Source organism: Lacerta agilis, chromosome 4 (assembly GCF_009819535.1).
Source record: "Lacerta agilis isolate rLacAgi1 chromosome 4, rLacAgi1.pri, whole genome shotgun sequence".
Classification (NCBI taxonomy): Eukaryota; Metazoa; Chordata; class Lepidosauria; order Squamata; family Lacertidae; genus Lacerta; species Lacerta agilis.
Window position 1 is genome coordinate 23,388,267 of NC_046315.1, and position 21,333 is coordinate 23,409,599.

General features: G+C 43.3%; 1 protein-coding gene across 1 annotated transcript in view; it reads right to left on the reverse strand.

Annotated features, from left to right (window-relative positions):
* ATP8A2 (ATPase phospholipid transporting 8A2) overlaps positions 1-21,333 on the reverse strand; it is a 318,542-nt gene that overhangs the window by 114,284 nt on the left and 182,925 nt on the right. The window contains exons 28-29 of the mRNA XM_033146356.1: positions 5,330-5,404; positions 1,714-1,836 (exon numbers count right to left, since the gene is read on the reverse strand). Coding sequence (XP_033002247.1) covers positions 1,714-1,836; positions 5,330-5,404 — 198 coding nt within the window. The remainder of the gene's footprint in view (positions 1-1,713; positions 1,837-5,329; positions 5,405-21,333) is intronic.

A 21,333-nucleotide genomic window follows, 5' to 3' on the forward strand; every position in this document is an offset into this window, starting at 1 on the left:
CACATCATGGCAAGTTGGATCCTCATCATTTTGTGGCGGTGGTCATAATGAGACTCCCTAAATTTGGTTAAAAATATACTGGGGTTATAAAACCATTTTCCAGTTTCTTAAATATCTCCCCACATCAGACTGTTGGGTATGCCCTGTGCTACTACACAATACAACTATTTTTTTTATGAAACTATATATAACTATGTTGAATGCTTCTAGTTAACCATGCAACCAGTTCAGACATTTAGCAGAATATGAAAGTAAAATGCTGCCTTTACTGTTTCCCCCCCGCCAAATAACAATGAAGAAAATTAAGTTAACAGGAGCAAAAGACACACCAACCCTTCTCCATAAAACCCCAACATCCAAATCCTAAATTTGTTTTCTTGAGAGATGGACATTTGGTGCTTCACATTCATCCCTTGAAATCACCACCCCAGAACTTGAAAGCACCACCTCAGAACTTTTCTTTGTTTGAACCATACACATTTTGTTTATAAAATAAAGCTTTGAGTGCTGAAGCTTTGTTAGGATGAATAGGTTAATAAAACAAGGAGGCTGAAAGAAGAGGAAATTCTCTAAAATATGAAAAGAAAATACATCAGTGTAATTTTACCTGCATATCTCCCTGAAACATCTTTTTAAAACCTCAACCTGACAGGAACAATAAAGTCATCTCAATATTTTCACAGAATCTCTTGAGGGGTGGAAGCCTTAAGGAAAGGCTGGCAGGTAAAAGAGTGGGAACATTTCATTACAAAACATGAAAAATGGTTATACAGCATGTGCCACAGAGAGGGAACATTGTAGAGCTGATTCATTCACATGCAGGTCTAGGAGATTCTCTGTAATGTACAGTATGTGAGTTCTATGGTGAACATTCTAGTTTGGAACTCTACGCATAACTTTTTGAACTCATTGCAGATGTGGTTTTAAATCAGTGCACGTTGGTTTCTACCCATGCTACCAAAGGACTTAGTGAGTTGGATGCATGTCAATTCAACACACTGAACACAGCAGGAGATCAGCTTCCAGCACAACATCGGAACTGGGCGCCAAAATACAAACCATGAGCTCAGCACATAGTGTGGCTGCCATGGTCTCAAAGGGTAACGTGAGCCAGCTCTTGTAAGTCAACATTCATGGCTTAAATTAAGCCAGGGTTTACAATGGCTTAGCTCTTGAACTTCTTACTAATGCTTAAGTTGTCTTGAAAGTCATGAAGTAATAGTTAAGAGATGGAAGACTTTAAGTATACATGGGTACACTACCTTTTCTTAACTTCTGAGTGAAATGAAACCAGCCCTCAGAGATTTGAGTCTTGGCATGGCTCACGGGAGGAAACATGCACTTTGACTTGGGATCTCTGGGTTCATTGGCTTCTTCAGCTCAAAGCTCCCCAAGGACCAGCTCATATGTGATACTGAAGACTACAGGTACTGAAGCCTGCAGTGGCTTCCACGTACAGCACCCACTTACAGGATGCTACAACCACTAGCATTCCTGACCATTGGCTGTGCTGACGAGGACTGATGGGAGCTGTAGTTCACAAAATCTAGAGAGACCATGTTGGCTATTTCTGCTGTTGACCATTAAGAATTAACCATTTCCAGCTGCACAAAACTGGGATGCCACAGTACAAATTGAAAACTCAGTTTTAAACTAAAGTGCATCCCAAATGTTTTCTCCCCCTTCTCCCCAAAGCAAAGCATTGCCTCTTACCCTGCTATTGAACCCATCAGCATTTTGAGTAATTTTGTAGAGCTGGGGAAACCTAAGCATGTTGTCTTGAGTGCACGATCGCTCAAAGATTCCCAAGGTGAAGGGAGGCAATGCCGTGAAAATCTAGAGAAAACAAAGGAAGTAATTAAAAACAACAAACCATTAACTTTATAAACAAGCTGCAGAGCATGCTTCATACCTGGGAGAAAATCCTGACACTGTTAAAAACAATAGCAGCAGTTCTGCTAAATCGCCAGTGCTGAATCTGAACTGTACAGTTCAAAGCACAAGAGGTTTCACCGCGGGAATGCTGGAAACAGCAAAGCGAAAGGCTGCCAGTGATCCAGTGAGGGAGCTCCATGGGTGCAAGTTGGGTTTCCTTGTTGCTGACGACGGAAAGGGTCAAACAACACATGGGTTGGGAATTAGGAATGGGCAAATATGGACATCTGAAAAACTGAAATTGATAATTCAGTTCTGTACATTTCCACACCAGTTTGCAATTTTTATTTTTAAATGTCCTCATAGAAATTCATCCGCATTTGGGTGCAAATTTCTCCTAATATGCACGTTTTCGTATGCAGTTTTGCCTAATATAATGTTTGCAAAGCAATTTTCCATAATGCATATTTTTCTATGTTCCTTTCACTAATATTCCTTTGTCTCTTCCATCCTTCAGGCTTCTGTATCTTCTGGTTAAACTACAAGTTACACAGGAAATTGACTGGATTGGCTCAGCCAGTGCATTTGCACTGTGATGCCCTCACCACTGCCTCGCCCCCTCCTGATATGCCACAGCATTGGGGAAGATGGAAGGTCAGGGAAGCAGCACTACCCCACCAGCTGTGGGCTCAAAAAAGTCCACTGTCATTCCGCACACTCTCTCACACATATGTATATATCATACATATATATGATGTTTTCATAAAGAAGCTGTATTATTCTCATTCTGGAATGCTTATTTGGTTGGTTTCTAATAGTTTCTGGTGCTGTATATGCTGTTGTCAGCTTTTATTATTATTATTATTATTTGGTTTTGATACTACTGTTTTACTGTGTTTTGTGACAGTTGCCCACTTTAAACTTTTTATGAAAAGGCAGAATACCAACAATTTTAATGAACAAATGAACGAATTATTTAATTAAAGCCATTGGAGGATAATGCTGAGCACATATTTGAAATAAGATTCAAGCTTAAGAGCAAAGCTGTCTGCAATTTCTCACAAACCAATGCCACCCCTTACCTCCCATAATGAAAGTTGTACATCGTTTGAATTTTCTTTACCTAGACTTATATCTCCCGCACTATATTTACGTTCAACCAGCTGTCTCTAATTATATACCATTTCTATTTATTTTCTTTGCAAAAGGGGGGTGGGGAGGGAGAGAAAAACCAGTTCCTTTTTTAAAAGTTTGGAGTTTGATTCCTGCCAGAAACATGCAAGAAGCCTGGAGAATGCAGGTGAAGATCAGCTTCAACAAAGGGCTGGCTATTCCTGGGGATCAGTAACAGCAAGTACATTTCCTAGCTCCATGATGTCATCCATCTCCTTTGAATTAGTCACAAAGCAACACACCAGATGGGGAGCATTCTGTATTCTTATGCGTTAGATGAGAGCCAAGACTAATGGGCAGCTCATATGATTGACTTTCCCGGCTGTGTCTACATGCATGAGGAGCAAGTCACTCGTTCCTTGTCTTGGGATTGCCCCGGTCGCAGCTGCAGGCTGAGCAATCGTGGATCTTGAGGGAGGTGGCTATTCCCATGAGCCGTTTTTGTATAACAAGGCCATTGGGATACACTAATCCATCCCCCTGTATGTACCACACGGCAATACTGATGTGAGGGGTGTGTGTGTGTGTGTGTCCCAGCAATATTTTGGAGAGATTGACATGTTTTCTGACTGTTGTTATATAGTACCCTCCCCACGCACAATTTCTGTGACACCTTAAAGACTAGCATATTTATTGGGGCAGACATTTTTCGTGTTTGAATTACAGCCCACTTCTTTAGATGTATCTGATGAAGTGGGCTTTTGAGTTCACAAAAGCTTACACCATAATAAATCTCTTTTAAAAGTGCTATGGGGTTGTTTTTTGGTGGTGGCGTCTCCAGTATTGCTGCAACAGGCTAACACAGTGGTAATTTAAGCACATTGCTACTTGCTTATAGGGACATGGGTGGTGCTGTGGCTTAAACCACAGAGCCTAGGGCTTGCCGATCAGAAGGTCGGCGGTTCGAATCTCCACGACAGGGTGAGCTCCCGTTGCTCAGTCCCAGCTCTTGCCAACCTAGCAGTTCGAAAGCACGGCAAAATGCAAATAGATAAATAGGTACCGCTCCGGCGGGAAGGTAAATGGTGTTTCCGTGTGCTGCTCTGGTTTGCCAGAAGCAGCTTAGTCATGCTGGCCACATGACCCGGAAGTTGTACGCTGGCTCCCTAGGCCAGTAAAGCAAGATGAACACCGCAACCCCAGAGTCGTCCGCGGCCAGACCTAATGGTCAGGGGTCCCCTTTACCTTTACTTGCTTATACTTTAACTGAGCTGAAGTATCTTAGCTCACAATAACCAGTGAAAGACAACAGGGTAGTCATGAGGTTAAACATGATGACCCCAAACTGCTTTACAAATTTTCAACATTCTGGGTAATTAATTCACAGCTACACAAAAGCAAGCTGATTTGGTGTTTGATGGGGTTACGCCCAGATTGCAATCCTATACACACTTATTTGGGAGAATGCCCTATTACACTCAACACCTTCAGCACACGCTCTGCCCTTATCTGCTGTGAGACAATATTATGGTCATGCACATATTACGTGTGCGATCTTCCACTGCATTGTTGATTCAGGGAGATGCAATTCCTAGCATGCATATTGTTCCGAATTTGCTGTCTGATTACATATCTAATTGAATGAGTCTGGGGTTTGGACAAAAGAGTGGCAAAGTTCTGGATTGCCTGGTTAAAGTTATTTCATTATCAGTGGCCAAGCTGTGCTAAAGTGCCTTTTGTTAGGAAAATAGCATGTGGTATCAACTGAAGGAATGAAACTCTTTAACTGAGTTTATGAAAAATATTGTAAATTCATGTTATTCAGGGAGCAATCATAAGCTCCTGAAAAGGGTGATGGACGTATTGTAGACTTTTATGGTCAGAGAGAGATCAGTTGTTGGAGGTCATTGTTGGTTCTGCCACCACTGTTGATTCAGTAAGGCCAAAAACAAGGCGTTTCAGAAATAGATTGAGGTGGGGCTTTGCAACAGCTAAATCTAGAGCCCCATTTCTTCCCTGGAATTGGCATAGGAAAGGGCGGGGGAATCTGTACCCTACCTTCTGCACTGGCTGACAAAGGTCTGGCACGGCTTTGGACATGGCGGTTCTCCTGGCATGGATTCTTTGTTGCTGCTCCAAATTAGAACATGCCAAGTACTTTTATTTTAATTTTTGCCCTCAAATCTAAGGCAGAGCAAGAACAGCTCCCACTCTCCCCCTCCCACCAGCTACTCGCAATGCATATACAGATGATCAGTAGAGATAAACTACATAGACATAAACAGAAGTGGAATGCCATCCAGGCTCTGCATGTTATCAAGCTGAGATGTGGGACACTTACCACATTGTAGAGGCCAATGCACCACCGCTCAAATAAAATCTGCCCAGAAAATCCATTAACGAATGCAAACCAAAGCTGAAATAGAAGAAAGTTACACAAGGCTTTAGATCAACATGCCACAAACATTCTTTCTATGCACTGAAGAAGAGGAGAGTGTGCAATGTGGACATCATCTGGAGACAGCTGCTGGATGGGTTCTAAAAATAAGTGCTCACAGTTGTTCTCTTTTAAATAGAGCCGCACTGCTGAAGTGATGGGAGGGAATCTGTAGAATTTGCATCATTGCACTAAAATAACAAATCTTTTGTAAACTAGTATGAGGATCCCCTGGTGCTGGCAAATTATTTCTTTTATCTTAGGTGTTTATATCCTGCTGAATCCCTTGCAGATGACCGCAGTGCCTGGAGACAGTCAAGTTGTATATCCACAGCAGTCACCAGAGAAGGAATGACCACTGGGAGGAGCACAGAGAAAATGAACGCCATGGTGCACCTGTAGCAGCACAACCGGACACCTTCATCTGCCCCACCTGTGATAAAACATGTCTCTCCTGTTATCGGTTGTGGAGACCACAGCAGGAGCTGTAACTCTTCAAATGTTTGACTTTTCTCCTGAGGGTGCACACTCTTCCATTGTCTCCCAAGACAGATGGATGCCAACAACAATTATCTAAGTCCTTAAGGGGTGTACTCTTCTTCTTTTTTAAAGCATCCAATGGATTAAAATTAATCAGAAAAACAGAAAACTTCCTCAAAGTGTCTGCTGGAAAAGAAAGGTACATGTCAGGTGCGTGAAGTTCAACAGGGAGGAAGCCTGTCTAATCTCAGCCAGGCCAGAGTTCCACAGAACCAGGCCCACAACACTGCATGCATGGCTTCTGGTGGATACACCTAAACAAAACCAACCAAATGGCCCAGTAAAGGCACTGCCCTGATTTGGGATTGGGTGGAATTTTTCCTTATGTACTAGCAGCACACCACCCTTTTACTCTGAGTTCAGACCAGTTCTGGTTAGGCCAAGCTGTGTGGGATCTGGGCTGCTGTATTATAAACCTATGCTTCTGGAAAATCTATAAGAAAACAGAGCTCTACAGCTGGAGATCAGCCATTGAGAATAGCTCTTTGCATGCCCTTGCAATTAATACTTGGTGCATGGATAGTATGAGCCCCAGGTGAAAGTCAGCACGGTGTTACAGCAGCAAACATGGACACTGAAGTAATCTGTCGTTTTACTCGTGAATCTTCAGATATCATGCCCCCAAGCATGGTAGAAACCCATGTCTATCCAGGCATTGGTGTAAATCAATCCCTTTTCCTTCCTTGACTGGAAAAGGTTGGCAATGTGCAATTAACACTCCACTTCTCTTACTTCTGCCCTGCTAGTAAGGGCTCAGCAGGATGTTGAGCTCATAGGAGCCAACTCCTAGGGGCTAAGGTCCCTTCGATCTCCCCAACAAAATATTTGAGGGGGCTGCCCTCCCAAACTTGATGGGCATTGCCATTCAGATGGGTGTGTGTGTGCCGTGTCATGTGATCAATTATGCGGGGTGGGGCATACCTGGGCCCCGCCAATATTTTATTCAAGTTGACACCCCTGGATGAGCTGCCCAGAGACTGCAGACCAAGACATTACATTTTACTGGGAGGCACAAATTCTGCTACCTTTGTACTGATTTTCACCTGCCATTCTGTGGCATGACTTCTCCCACCCCAACCAGGTATTATGAGATTGTTTTATAACTCTTCTACCTGCTTTCTTTGACAATACTGGCCTATTTGGTACTTAAAAAAAAAACTTTGCTGAAAGATTTATGCTGTATCCTTGGATCAATGTCAACTTTACAGAGAGTTGCTGGGATATGTTTCTGACTCTTCCAAACATTAACCTCCACTAGAAAAAAAAGAGGAATCTGGCTTTGCTACACAAACATCACTTGTAACATTTTACGGAGCGTCTTGAACTCATTTTTATCATTTGCAGGTGCTGCTGGGAATTTTATGGGCAAAACCAAAATCTTTTGAAACCACATCCAATTCTGGAAAACTGTATTTTATAAAAAATAATCCTCTGCTGGATAATCAAACCCGCTCACTTCAAGGGAGTTGCTATGTAGATGGGCCCAAACCACCACCACCAACAACAACAACAAAATGAGGATTTTTTTAAAGGAAGAAATTGGTATTTTAAAATGGAAATATTACATGGTATTTATTTATGCAAGAACTGCACAGGTGGCAATGAAGCATAATGAGAACACATTGAGCTATTCGTGTCTTCACCAGGATACGTGTGTTATACATTTTTTCCCCAACACTGGACAAAGTTGTCGCGATATACTAGCATTGCAGTTTTCCCTTGTCAACCGCCAATCAGCACAAAGCGTTTGTATTCTGTTTACCTAAATCAGATGTGAGGAACCTTTGGCATAACTTACGAACTGCCCTGCGTAGCTTGCTAAGAGCTTGTTGTTTGTGGAGCCTACATATGCAATGTTCTCAGAGATATAAGGGGGGGGGGACCCCATCTGCCTTCCCTCTCCAGGTCCCAGTTTTAACAAGAAATGCTAACTGCCTTTAAAGCTGTGCATGCTGGAGACTCTGCCCACAGTTGACTCACGACTCGGTGAGTCGGTCAGAAAGCTTGCCAAGTCTAGCTCGCCTTGCCAAGCTCCTGGGGAATGCAGCCCACAACGGCGGCACTGCTATGAGCAAATGGACCCAGAGTTATTAAACGGCTTTTCTGATTTGGGAAAGGAGCACTTCTTTGCTCCACTTAACTGTTGCCTGCCTGTCAGAAATGCCAGGGCCGCTTATTTATAACACAATTACAAAATGAAAGGCTTCTCTTGAGTTCACGTTAGAGGGCCTTATTCAAATGCAAGGGAACTCAGAGCTAAGGCTGGAAATCCAGGTTGACATGCTCTCATTACCTCACCTTATTATGCCTGACGTAGCATAGATCTGAGATTAGCTGCAACATCTATAAGAAATGGAGCGTGTGAAACGACGAGGCAGGGAACAGTTCTATATGGAGAAAGAGGCACTCCATTTTGCAGATTTGCTAGTTTCTTTGGTGTGTGTGTATGGCAGAAATGCTGTTTTTTCATACAGCACAACCCTAAACATGTTAGCTCAGAAGAAACTTTTAGTGGCCTGGTCACACATAATGTAAAACTATGGTTAAGGTTAACTATAGTTAAAGTTGAGGCATCAGGCAGACAATCTATTAAACACTCATTTATTACATCACAGAAATAGTGCTTTGATTTTATTTATTTATTACCACTCTTCACTTTGTGGCTTTGTAGCTTTTGGGTGGGGGTGGCTCCATAACCACAGTTAAGAAAGAAATTTGGGTTCCCAAATAACACTATGCTACGGTTAACATTGATGAAGGTTTATAAGCCGACCACAAAATATTGCTTAATAAGGAACCTTTTACCACAACCTAATAAAACATAGTTAAGGTTCTGCTCTGGATTCACACGTAACACTAGGTCATGGTTTAATAAACTATTAAATGTGATTCCGATCGCAGCCTTAGTCTTTAATCCTTAGGCAAAATTCATACCTAGTGTTTGGCACCTTGGTCTGCACCTCTGGATGGCTATGACTACAAATTGTGATGGTGGATTTGTAGGAGAGGTGACAGGTGCACAAACCTGACCCAAAGCCATGCCTGCTGGACCTGGAAGTCTGCAAACATTTTTAGAAGGGTGGTGCTGTAGGCAAAACAAACACCAACAACTTTGAAGTGAGCATGCACGTAGATTTTTATGTCAGGGACCATTAAAAACCCCTCAACCAACCTGCACCATGAACTGCTATTTTCCAAAATTCCACCATCTTGGTCACCCATCACATCCTGCCTGTTTTGAAGAATAGCTACAATGCTGTCTTAGCACAGCAAGTCTAACTAGGTGACCTCTGGTTTATATGTGAATTTATGAGATAGGGGCTCTTGTCCTTTAAGGCATAAGTCCAAATGGCCATTTCACAAAGAATGTTTATGAATCAATATGCTTTTTTATTTTTTATTTTTTAATAACGCCACAAGCAAAATGCAAGCAGGTGACCTAGAGGTGAAAGGTCATGGCCTGTTGCCAATTTCCTGAGCCACAGAGCTCACACACCTGCCGCAGAATGCATTTTAAGAAAAAGATCAGGAAAATATGTATTCATAAAATGGCCTCACTTGAACAAGAGCCTAAGTTATTTTAATTGCAATTTACAGCTTTACACATAATTATTATGGAGCATTTAACGCTTGAAATAGTAGGAACTAATTTGTTTAAGCGCTTGAAGGTGCTGGGATGGCAAATTGTCTCTTCTAAATGTGAACATTTATGATGTCTTGATAATAGGCAGCTTACCGAGGACTAGAAAGCTTTCCCCCAATCCTGCTAAAGGGCATGGAAAGCTGATGTAATCAGGGTATCAACAATCGCCACAGGCACCAATTACAGGCAGGCTGGATACTGTACAGAGAATGTGTTAAATTCTCAATATAGGCTCTCCTTCTGCACACATTTTGCATGCCTTTGCCAAATAAGCATTTTAAAAACATTCTTTTTTTAAAAAAACAGGCTAATAAAGCATGTTTGTTTATCTCATATGCAGTTTGCTAATAATCTACCCTGATTAAAATCTTCTTTGTGACAGATGAATTTCTCAATACCAGCATCATATCCTGCTCAAGAGCACACGGCCTGAAAAAGAATTCTTTGTTATAGGAATGTAGCATCATCTTCCTTTAAAAGAATATAGTTTTATTTATCATCATCATCATCATCATCTTGTTATAGATAATGAATATGACAGACGTGCCTGAGATTCACTTGGCTTGCCAATTATTTTCTTGGCTTAGGAACAGCTATCACAAGAGTACACGAAAGGGATTTCCAGAGGGGGAAAGGATTTTTCTATTGACCCAGCCTATGTGACCATAGTAATCCTGTGGGAAGGATGTTGGCAGATGTGCACTGAGGATGCCCCCTTAATGATATCAACTGTCAGCAATGGATGGATCTGTCAGTTCTGGTTTCTCTCAGTTCCTCAGTCATCCAATCTCAAATTCAGTTTTACACATTTTTGCATCCATTCACAATTTATTTATTTTTAATTTTAAAAAGTCCTCAATGAACAAATTTCTCCTTAATATACACATTTTTGTATTCCTATTGGCCTACCATACACATTTCGGCAAAACAGTGTTCCCTAATATAGTGCATTTTTGTATGTTATTTACACGAAGACATGCATTTCTTATGTACTCTACCCCAATGTTAAATTTGTGTACACATTTGGAGTACTGCATTGCAAAATTTGCAGAAGTGCAAATTTCAAATGATGGCTTCAGTAAAGCTAGGCACTAAGTAAGAGTGAATTTTCTTAGGCTTCTAATCAAGGACAGTGATTCCAAATGGCAGTTCATTGCGAACTTGGTGATGTTCATGGTAACACCACCTCTTTCCCATTACCAACTCTGAAAAATACCCACAGAGCACCACTTAGGTTATAAAACCTATCTGCACAAAGCTAAACTGATAAAAGAATAGTCTCATGGAATACATTTTGTTGGTAATTTACCTGCCCCAAGCTTCCAGATGGGATGTATGAATGAATGATGTCACACAGTTCCCCCCTTTTTCTGAATAGCATTGCAGTATTTTACACAAAGGTATGCCTGCTCAAGGAATGCGGGTTAAACCACAGAGCCTAGGGCTTGCTGATCAGAAGGTCGGCGGTTCGAATCCCAGCGACAGGGTGAGCTCCCGTTGCTCGGTCCCTGCTCCTGCCAACCTAGCAGTTCGAAAGCATGAAGTGCAAGTAGATAAACAGGTACCACTCCAGCAGGAAGGTAAATGGCATTTCTGTGTGCTGCTCTGGTTTGCCAGAAGCAGCTTATTCATGCTGGCCACATGACTCTGAAGCTGTACGCTGGCTCCCTCGGCCAGTAAAGCGAGATGAGCGTTGCAACCCCAGAGTCGTCCGCGACTGGACCTAATGGTCGGGGTCCCTTTACCTTTAGGCCTGCTCAAAATGGCGATGTGCCTAGTTCCAGTTTAAGAAAACTGGACAATCTGCAGCCTTTGCTTGCTAATGCCATATAAAACCCATTCAAGAACTCTCCCTGTATCCAAAACCTGTATCTGGATGCTGAGATCAGAATGATCAGTGAATCAATTCCCCTTATGCCAAAGAACAGACAAAAATGTGTATCACTTTAGCCCAAGACCACAGAATTTAAACTGATCTAATCCCACCAACCTTCAGTGCAGTGGAATTGTCTTACAGCTAAGTACAGGAGCTTAACTGCATTGTTAACTAGACTACAAGACTCATGCACTGCACCTGGATCTCCTATTGAAATTTGCTGGCCGTTTTTCTTTGTTGGCTATCTTGGGAATGACTGACCTTTTTAAAGGGATAATTTTGCATCATGGTCTGAAGGAGGAGGAGGCAGCTCATCCTAATTTTCTGTGCAGCAGCGTGTGAGACTAGTTATCGGGAGGTTCTGTACCATGTTTGAGGGCCAAAGGCAGCTCTATGTTCTGCATGCAAATGGTCTCGGGTTCGATCCCTGGCGCATCTAGGTAAGGTTGGGGAAGACTCCTGTCTGAAACTCAGATGAGCTGTTGTCGTGTAGACAGTGCTGAGTTAGATGGAATAGTGGTCTCACTCAGCAGCTTCCTGTGTATGTTTTGTTACCTTTTAAAACTACTGAAAGAGTTTCAGGGCTTCATAATATTTAACAAAAGTTTTCATACCACTTGGGATTTTAGAACAGAGGTGGGGGACATGAATGGCAGTGTCTGAAAAGCCCCTTTCAAAGTGATGATCAAAAGGGCACTTTGAAAAGGGCTCCTGAAGACCCTTGTGGGAAAAAGGATGGCAGGTGATTGACAGATGGGTGGCTCCACCCACCTGTCAAATCGTGGCCCTCAAAGGGGAGAAATAACTATCCGACCAGCTGAGCTAAAAAGGTTCCCTGCCCCTGTTTCAGAGCATTTCCGACAAGCTTTTATGCTGTATGTAGCTTAATTATAATCTTACAAAACAGCCCATCTTCTACCTCCAGGGTAGAACTTTGGATGTCTATTGTAAGCAAAATTCACAATTTTCCTATTTACCTCTGCATTATCTGTTTTGATTGACTGTGTCTTTCCATTATCTCCTAGCAGGACCTCCTGGCTAGAACTTTCCTATCTGCTGCTAGATGATCCTTTAAACTGCAGAAGCCAGAAGCAGAGCCTGGGACCTTCTGCAATCAAAGCTTGTGCTCTGCCACTGAGCTACAATCCATCAGTCAGGGACTTGCACCCCCCCCTTTCTGAGTTCCATATTTACACTGACTGCAATTGAGAGAACTTTTAAACCAGCCCAACTGCTCTACAAATTTTCTGTCCAGTCTACACCCTTAAATGGTCTTGTAGTTCCTTCCCAAAGAACTTCTTTGTTCTGCTCTCTCACTATAATAATTGAGGCCATTGCTGTACTCCCCAGGAATATAACATGACTATCACTATTAATAGCTTGGTGTATGTTAATGAGAGTCTGCAGCATCTTCTCACTTGAAGCCTGCAATCAATCCAGACTGATTTTTTTATGATATGGTGTTCACCAGTGTGTAATTGACCAGCAACTCGTACAAAGGGAAGGATACGCTTTAATGTGGTTTGAAACAATCTGCTAGCCTTTTTCAAAACCAGGCAGCATTTGTACTGACATTTTAAAGCCATGAATTATATATACGTCTTACAGGAAAGTTCTCTGCTGATGAAGGAAAGGATTATAGCGAAGACATACAGGCAAGGGCTTGGCTTTTTGGGGGGGGGCATAATCTGTATTTTTATACACTGTGTTGTGTGTGTCTTATTATCAAAGGCTTTGTATTTGGTTTCCGAAAATATTTTAGCATCATGGTTAGTTTCAGGCAACTTCACAAATGAAAATTAGCTATATTTCAAATGTGGAAGTAGTAACTCTGAAGCACAGGAGCTACGGGGAAAGAAAACCCCTAAGATTAAAAGTGGAGTGTCACAGTAACATGTCATGCTAGGGGGTAAATGACATGCCCTTGCATTATAAGTATTAGCTACTAGTTGGGAATCTCCTAATTCTCTGGTTGCCACTCATGCTCTCTAATCTCTGCCCATATAGGAACATAGAAAGCTGCCTTATACAAAGTCATCTCATTGCTCCAATACAGCACCCTACTTTCTATAATGACTGGAAGGAGCTCTTCAAATCCTCACATAGAGATGCCTCCTACCCTGCCTGGAAATGCGAGGGATTGAACCCAGGACTCTCTGCTTGCAAAGCAGATGCTGTACCACGGAGCAATAGCATTTCCCCTATACGGGGATGGGGGTTGATGCAATTGAAGCTAAGCTTGTAACAAAACACATGGAGAGAATGGCTGGGTTTGCATGTAATGCTAAACCATAGTTCATTAAACTACACTTTATTAAACCACAGCTTGCTGTTATGTGAGAACCCAGGCCATCAGCTTAATTATGGCTTATAAACTATGAATAAAGGTCACTTGCTAAGCAAAGTTTGTAGTTGGTTTAACATTAATCATACCGTAATTTAGCACTATGTGCAGATCCAGACTTGCTCCTTAAATATGCTCAAGGAGCTGCTGACAGGTGCAAAAAAAAGAATGGCAAAAAAATCCAAACTACAATCTAGGCTTGGCTGTTGTTGCTGGTGCTTTTAATTATTTTGTGATGTAATAAACCCAGGTTTAAGTGATTCCTGGCCAGATGCCTCAGCTGTAACTATCATTAATGTTAATTAACATGAACCAGGCTATTAACTTCTATCTCTACAAGCAACAAGATTCTGTTTTCTCGATAACGAAGAGGAGACACATCCCCAAAGATCTCACTGGGGGTAGAGATGGCTCTCTGCAATGCTATACTGGGAGATGTGGCACTGAGACATGAGTCTTAGCATCTGCTTGGCTCCAGAACCAACTTAATTACTTAGGAGATTTTAGCCTGGCAAAGCGGAATGTTAGGGAGTTGGTATATAAACATTTGCCAAAACAGAACAGGCTGGAATAGGTTTCCTAATATCCTGCTCCAAACAGAATCCAAACAATGAAATAAATGAAAAGGCACCGTGAAAGAAGGACAAAGCACCTGCCAACTTTGTACATTTTGGGTTTACGGAAATGGAAAGCCCTCCTTCAAGTATATCAGAAGCATGGAGTACGAAGACAGTATTATATTTCTCTTATGCTTTAGGATGTATAAAAATGGCAGATAAGAACAAAATCCAATATTGGCCCTTCTGCTTAACTGTGCAATAGGATATTATGACAGAGGATAGGTCACCCTGGGAGGAATACTCCAATTGTTCCAACTGGAGCTAATGCAAATAGTAACTGGAGGAGGGAGGTAATCAAGACCACGGTAGAGCAGTGGCTACTTTCCTTTTCCAGAAAAGGTGCACGTTAAATATAATAATGCATTTCATGTCATGTTTCCTTTGGCCCTCAATATGTATTTCCCTTCTGTGCCCCTTTTTACCTTCTCCACCTGAAAAGATTTTCAACCCATTTCTGGGAAAATGCACTGCTCCTCCTCCTCCTCCTCCTCCTCTTCTTCTTCTATACACAGTATTCGCAAAAGCTCAAAGGGTCTTACAGCTTAAGCAATTCATTTGCCAAAATACACAGTACACTTATAAGCACATGAAATCATTTCACCAACCAGTGCACGTTGGTTTTTTTTTAACTTAAAAAATTATCTTTTGAGCTTTTTTGGAAATTGATTGGCTTTTCCCTCCTCTATGAAACATGAAAAGAAATGTTGCACAGCTTGAAAATTCTGTTTGCAGCATTTTCTGAAGAGCTAGGAATAAGAAGATAGGCAGCCAGAGTCTCTGCATGTTTATTTGAACAATCAATGGGACTTAGGACAAAATTAAGATTTCACTGGAGATGTGTGGCAGCTACCAAGCACTTCTTGGTATTGAGCATGCATCCTGATTAGCTTGCATAAAGCTCATGCACATCCACATAAGAAACAATCAATTCTTCTTCCCAGGGAACTCTGGGAATTGTGGTTCTCTGAGGGTGATCGCATAACAATTCCCAGGATCCGTAAAAACTACAGTTCCTAGGAATTTGTTGGGTGGGTGGAGGGAGGCATGACTGTGCTTTGAATATATAATTCAGCATTTTTTCTGATTTGTTTGCAGGGTAGTTATGAACAAATAATAAACATTCTTCAGTAACAATATCACAGTAAGAATATCGCAATATAAATGAACATTAATTCCTGAATTGCTTGTGGGATGTTTATATGTTTTCCTATGAATAATTCATTCATCCCACATCCCTGTCAGTTTCCTAACTGCAAACGTCTGTGTGCTTTTAACATGGGCTCAGGGGCGTCGCTAGGGGGGGGCGCTGGGGGCGGTACGCCCCGGGCGACAGGGGCCACAAGCGGCGGGTGGGGGCGACAAGCGGCGGGTGGGGGCGACAAGCGGCGCCCCTCCCGCCACTCCCCAGGCAACGCCGGTCACCCCGGGAGCAGCAGCGCTGCACGGATGGGGTGCTCCCTCGGCCGTGCGCTGTTGCTCCTGGGGCGACCGGAGCGAGCGGCGGCGCATGGGGGTGACAAGCGGCAGCCCCTCCCGCCATTCCCAAGCGCTGCCGCTCCCTCCGTCACCCCAGGAGCAACAGCGCACGGCCGAGGGAGCACCCCGTCCGTGCAGCGCTGCTGCTCCCGGGGTGACCGGCAGCGTGGGGAGTGGCAGGAGGGGCCGGCGCTTGTCAGCCCCACGCGCTGCCGCTGGCTCCGTCCCCCCCGGGAGCAGCAGCGCACGGTGTGTGCGGTGCTGCTGCTCCTGGGGCAACGGAGCGAACGGCGGCACGTGGGGGGGGACAAGAGGCAGCCCCTCCCACCATTCCCACGCGCTGCCGCTCCCTCCGTCACCCTGGGAGCGGCAGCGCACGGCCCGACGACGGAGTGCGCCTGCGCGCGCAGGCGCACTCTGTCATCGGATCGCCGCTTCCACAGCCTCCTTTTGAGCCGGAGAGCTTAAAAGCGAGCTCTTCGGCTTAAAAGAGGGCTGCAGAAGCGGCGCCGGCACCCCCGGAAACGCCCTGGGGGCGGAGCGTCATGACGTCACAATGTGATGTCACGACGCCCCGCCCCCGGGGCGTTTCCTTTGCCGCCCCGGGTACCGCGGAGCCTAGCTCCGCCACTGCATGGGCTTATTGTACCAAGCCAACAATGCACTTGAATTGCAGAAACTTAAATTTATGAGATGTGCTCAAATCCCTCCTGCAAAATACCAACAGCCTGGGCAGGGCCGGCGCAGCCATTAGGCAGGGTGAGACGGCTGCCTCAGGTGGCAGAAGCCTGTGGGGCAGCTTGCCCACCCCACTACCTCTGCTGCTGGCAGAGATGCGGTGCAAGCATCATCAGTGCTGATTCTGGGCAAGATCTTGTTGAATTTGTGCCAAATCTCATGCAGTCCATGAGATCTCACCAGATATCAGTGCTAATGTTGCCAGCATTTCTCTGCCAGCAGCAGAGGCAGTAGAGTGGCAGGCGCAGGTGGTGGCGGCAGGGCAGCACATCCCGTTCCACCTCAAGTAACGAAACAGGACATGCTGCCCCTGAGGCCGGGAGCACTATAAAAGTAGCAGCCCCATGTCTCTTTCTCTCTGTCTGGTAATGGATAGGAAAAGAAAATGGTGTGCCATAATTTCACTGCAGTGGGTGTGTAGAAACACGGACCACAGTTACATCATATCGTGCCTTTCCTACATGTTGGGGGAGAAGAGGAGGTGCTCTCAGCATCCTTCTTTCAGTGGCAGTCCTGTGGCTCATGCGCAGTTCTGCCCTTCCTCACCAGTAGGGCACCCACTAGGGACACTCAAAGATTTAGTTATGCTTGCATTTTTAAGTGAACTGGAAGAATACATGGAACACATTCATCCTTCATTTTTCAAACTCCTCTGAATTCTGAGAGACACTTTTCAGCTAAATAATAATTTTAGGTTAAGGTACACTCCAAAATCCACATTAAAAACATGTGGGTTAGATACATTTCAGAAAGGAGAATAGATTTATGAAGGAATGCATGTAAGACAGGCATTGGCCAACAACAGAGAGCCCCATTAATCCCTAGTATGCATAGGATTGTAACCTAAATGCTCGAAACTGCGGAAATAACAAATAAAATAAAAAGGAAGGAAGGAAGGAAGAGCCAGTGGTCTGAACAACACACAGTGGCCTCCCCAACAACCCCACTGGTGGTTCATCCCTGAATGGCATCAGGAGTCTGTAGATTTGAGGTAGAACACATGCTTTTCATGCAAATGTTTCCATGTCCGATTTGGTACCTTAAAGCAGGGCTGGGAATAATCCCTGACTGAGATCTTGGAAAAATTGCTGCCAATTAGTGCAGTTAATACTGGGCTAGATGGGGCAATGGGCTTCCTAAGTACAAACCACCAAAAGAAAAACTGTTTCAGGGCTTTGTAATACTTAACTAATCACATTATGAAAACACTGTGATTTCATATAGCTGTAGATTTTAGAGTATTCTGTGAACTGCCCTATATAAATATAATAATATTTTCTAGATGCTTTTATACTATACTACATTTAGCTGAATTACAATTTTTTAAAACCTTCTTTCCTCAGGGTAAAAACCCCCCTCTAAGTCTTGTGAGAGAGACAAATCTCACAGTAAATGACCAGTAGATTGCCTTAGGACTTAAGGTCAGGAATATGCCCTCTGGTTCCAGGACTTTCCACTCAGTTTTATAGCAGCACGTTAGTAGAAATAATTGTTCAGGATGAAAATTAGGGGTGACAGCTGGGTGGAAGGTGAGGGCAGATAAAAGCTGGGGACAGGGGAAGGAGAAAAGAATGTTAACTTTGCTGAAAATCTCACTAATATATCTGATAATAAAATAAACAGCCTGGTGTGTGTGTACTTTTCAGACTCGAGAATCGTCCCAAGAAATAGGTAAGGTAAAGGTAAAGGACCTCCTGCTGTTGCAAAGGCAACTCGGTTTTGACTTAAGACAGATCTACTCTCTAAAGAAGTCATAGCAAGGCCTTGGCGTAGGTCTGCCTTTTCTCCTGTTTGTGCAATCTACATGATAGATGGTGAATTGGATGAGATGGTTCACTTATCAGACATGTCTCTTTTCCATCTCCCATAAAGACTGTTTTATTAACTACTAAATGTGCACGTATTCGTTTATGGCCATTCTTCATACAACAACAACAACAACAACAACAACAACAACAACAAAGAAAGATATTTTCAAGGCGGTTGTAAAAGTTCTCAGGAGAAGAGATAGAGAAATTGTTTAGGAAAGCCATGGGTGTCATCTAAATGGGCTGGGTCCAGGCCACCAAAAGAACCACTTCCTCCATATCCTCCTGCCCTAAATCTCCACATGAAGCTGTTATTTGCCTGCTAGAGAAGGTTCCATGAATGTCAATCTTCTGCGTGTGGGGTATCAGGGCCATGGGGGAAAGGCTTAATCCACACCCTTAGTGCCATGGTCCTGTTGTGGAGACATACTACTCAGAAGCAAAAATCTCAAGATCGACGTCATGCATTAACGTTATGACTAATATTGTCTTAAAGGTAAAGTTAAAGGTACCCCTGACTATTAGGTCCAGTCGTGGACAACTCTGGGGTTGTGTGCTCATCTCGCTCTATAGGCCAAGGGAGCCAGTGTTTGTCCACAGACAGCTTCCAGGTCATGTGGCCAGCATGACTAAGCCACTCCTGGTGAACCAAAGCAGCACACGGAAATGTTGTTTACCTTCCCGCCAGAGTGGTACCTATTTATCTACTTGCACTTTGACATGCTTTCGGACTGCTAGGTCGGCAGGAGCAGGGACTGAACAACGGGGGCTCATCCCATTGTGGGGATTTGAACCGCCAACCTTCTGATCGGCAAGTCTCTGTGGTTTAGACCACAGCACCACCCGCATCCCTAACATAGCCTTAGTAAAGCTAAAGGGTAAAGGGACCCCTGACCATTAGGTCCAGTCGCGGATGACTCTGGGGTTGCGGCACTCATCTTGCTTTACTGGCCGAGGGAGCCGGTGTACAACTTCCAGGTCATGTGGCCAGCATGACTAAGCCACTTCTGGCGAACCAGAGCAGCGCACGGAAATGCCGTTTACCTTCCCACCAGAGCAGTACCTATTTATCTACTTGGACTTTGCCGTGCTTTCGAACTGTTGGGGGGCAGGAGCTGGGACCGAACAACGGGAGCTCACCCCACCGCGGGGAACAGGTGACCTTCTGATTAGCAAGCCCTAGGCTCTGTGGTTTTGACCACAGCGCCACCCGCATCTTAGCTCTGCACAAAGTCTACTAGCCACGATAGCTGTGTTCTGCCTCCTCATTTAGAGGCAGTAATGCTTCTGAGTACCAGTTCGTGGAAGCCACAGGAGGGGGAAGTGATCTTGTGCTCAGGTCCTGCTTGCTGGTTTACCACAGGGATCCAGTTGGCCAGGGTGAGAACAGCATGCAGGACTACATGGGCCACTGGCCTGATCCAGCATGCTTTTCCTATGTTCATTACGGTGAGATGTAGTGTACAGACCATAGTAACAATTTCTAAATTAGCATGTGCCCTTATAAATTAGGCACAAGCAAATTTCATGCAAATCTTCACTTATTATTATTATTATTATTATTATTATTATTATTATTATTATTATTATTTATTTCCTTTTTTTAATGCATAAAGGCAAAGCCAACAAAAGATCTCAAAAGGTACTGCTGATGCAAATTTAAGCAGCATCCCCATGAGGGCCAATTGCCTATGACTAACACTACTGTGTTGGAATGGATATAGTTCAGAACTATGGTGAACGGAATGCATGTCCCAGAGGTGAAGTGTCCACTGGGGTTAAAAAAGCCCTGGTAAATTAGGTGGGAAAAATGCTTAACTTCTGGATCAATAAATAAGAAGGAAAGCAGATTAATTCTGCTGCTTGGAAAGTCCATCAATAGAGGAACTTCAAAATGTAGGAGGAAAACTTTGTTTTTAAAAATAACATTCATCTTGTGATACAAGAAAGCCTAAGAATTCCTCTTTGCCTTAATCGTTTTTTCAGTCATTCAGTATACATAAAACAGGACAAACTGCCTCTCTTAATATTTTGGGAAAGGATTCAACTGTTTCCAATGGAACTGCATCCAATTTTATTTTTTAAAAAACAAAATAAATAGATCTGGGTCAGAGCAATTCAACAAAAGATGGTCTACAATGAAGAACATAAAAAGAATGACTGAACATTCCAATACTGGACAAATAAAGCCCAGTTTCTCCACATCTATTTGCTGTTCTCCTTCTTTGATTCTAATATAATTTGATAACTTCATGATCTCAGCTACTTTCTGCATCTGCTCCAAACAATCAAGCAAACAGTAGGAGGTTTCTTTCTTTTAAATTAGTGGCAACACAAATCTTGGCAACATATAGTAAGTTCTTAATAAATTCCATATCGCAGCTTTCTAGTTTAGCTTTTAAGTGACTTAGGGAGGAACTGCACCCAGTACTTTCATGTGGTTTCTTTCACGACGCGTAATTTCCATCCAAAATAATCTAGCGTAATCCACACTCCAGATCTCCAAGTTTCTACCTACAGCAATTCTAACTTTAGAGTCTAGAGAAACTATCAAATCTACTTTTCCTGCCACTGTAGCAAATACCCCAATAATTTTTAAAAGATGTCAAGTGCTTTTTTGCATTAGTCATCTTGTCAGTCACATGTTGTTTCTTCTTCCGCCCCTAACATAAATTAACACGCAGGTCATGACCTTTGGCTTTGTAGTTGACATATGTAGATTATAACTAATCCCCCAGTTGCAGCAGGTGGAAAGGTTGACGGTTGGTCCAATGTAGGGGTCCAGTTCCATAGATTTTAGAGGCTCAGTTTGCAAGTTCCATCCACTTATTCCTCTCATGGAGTCATACTCATTTAGTTTATC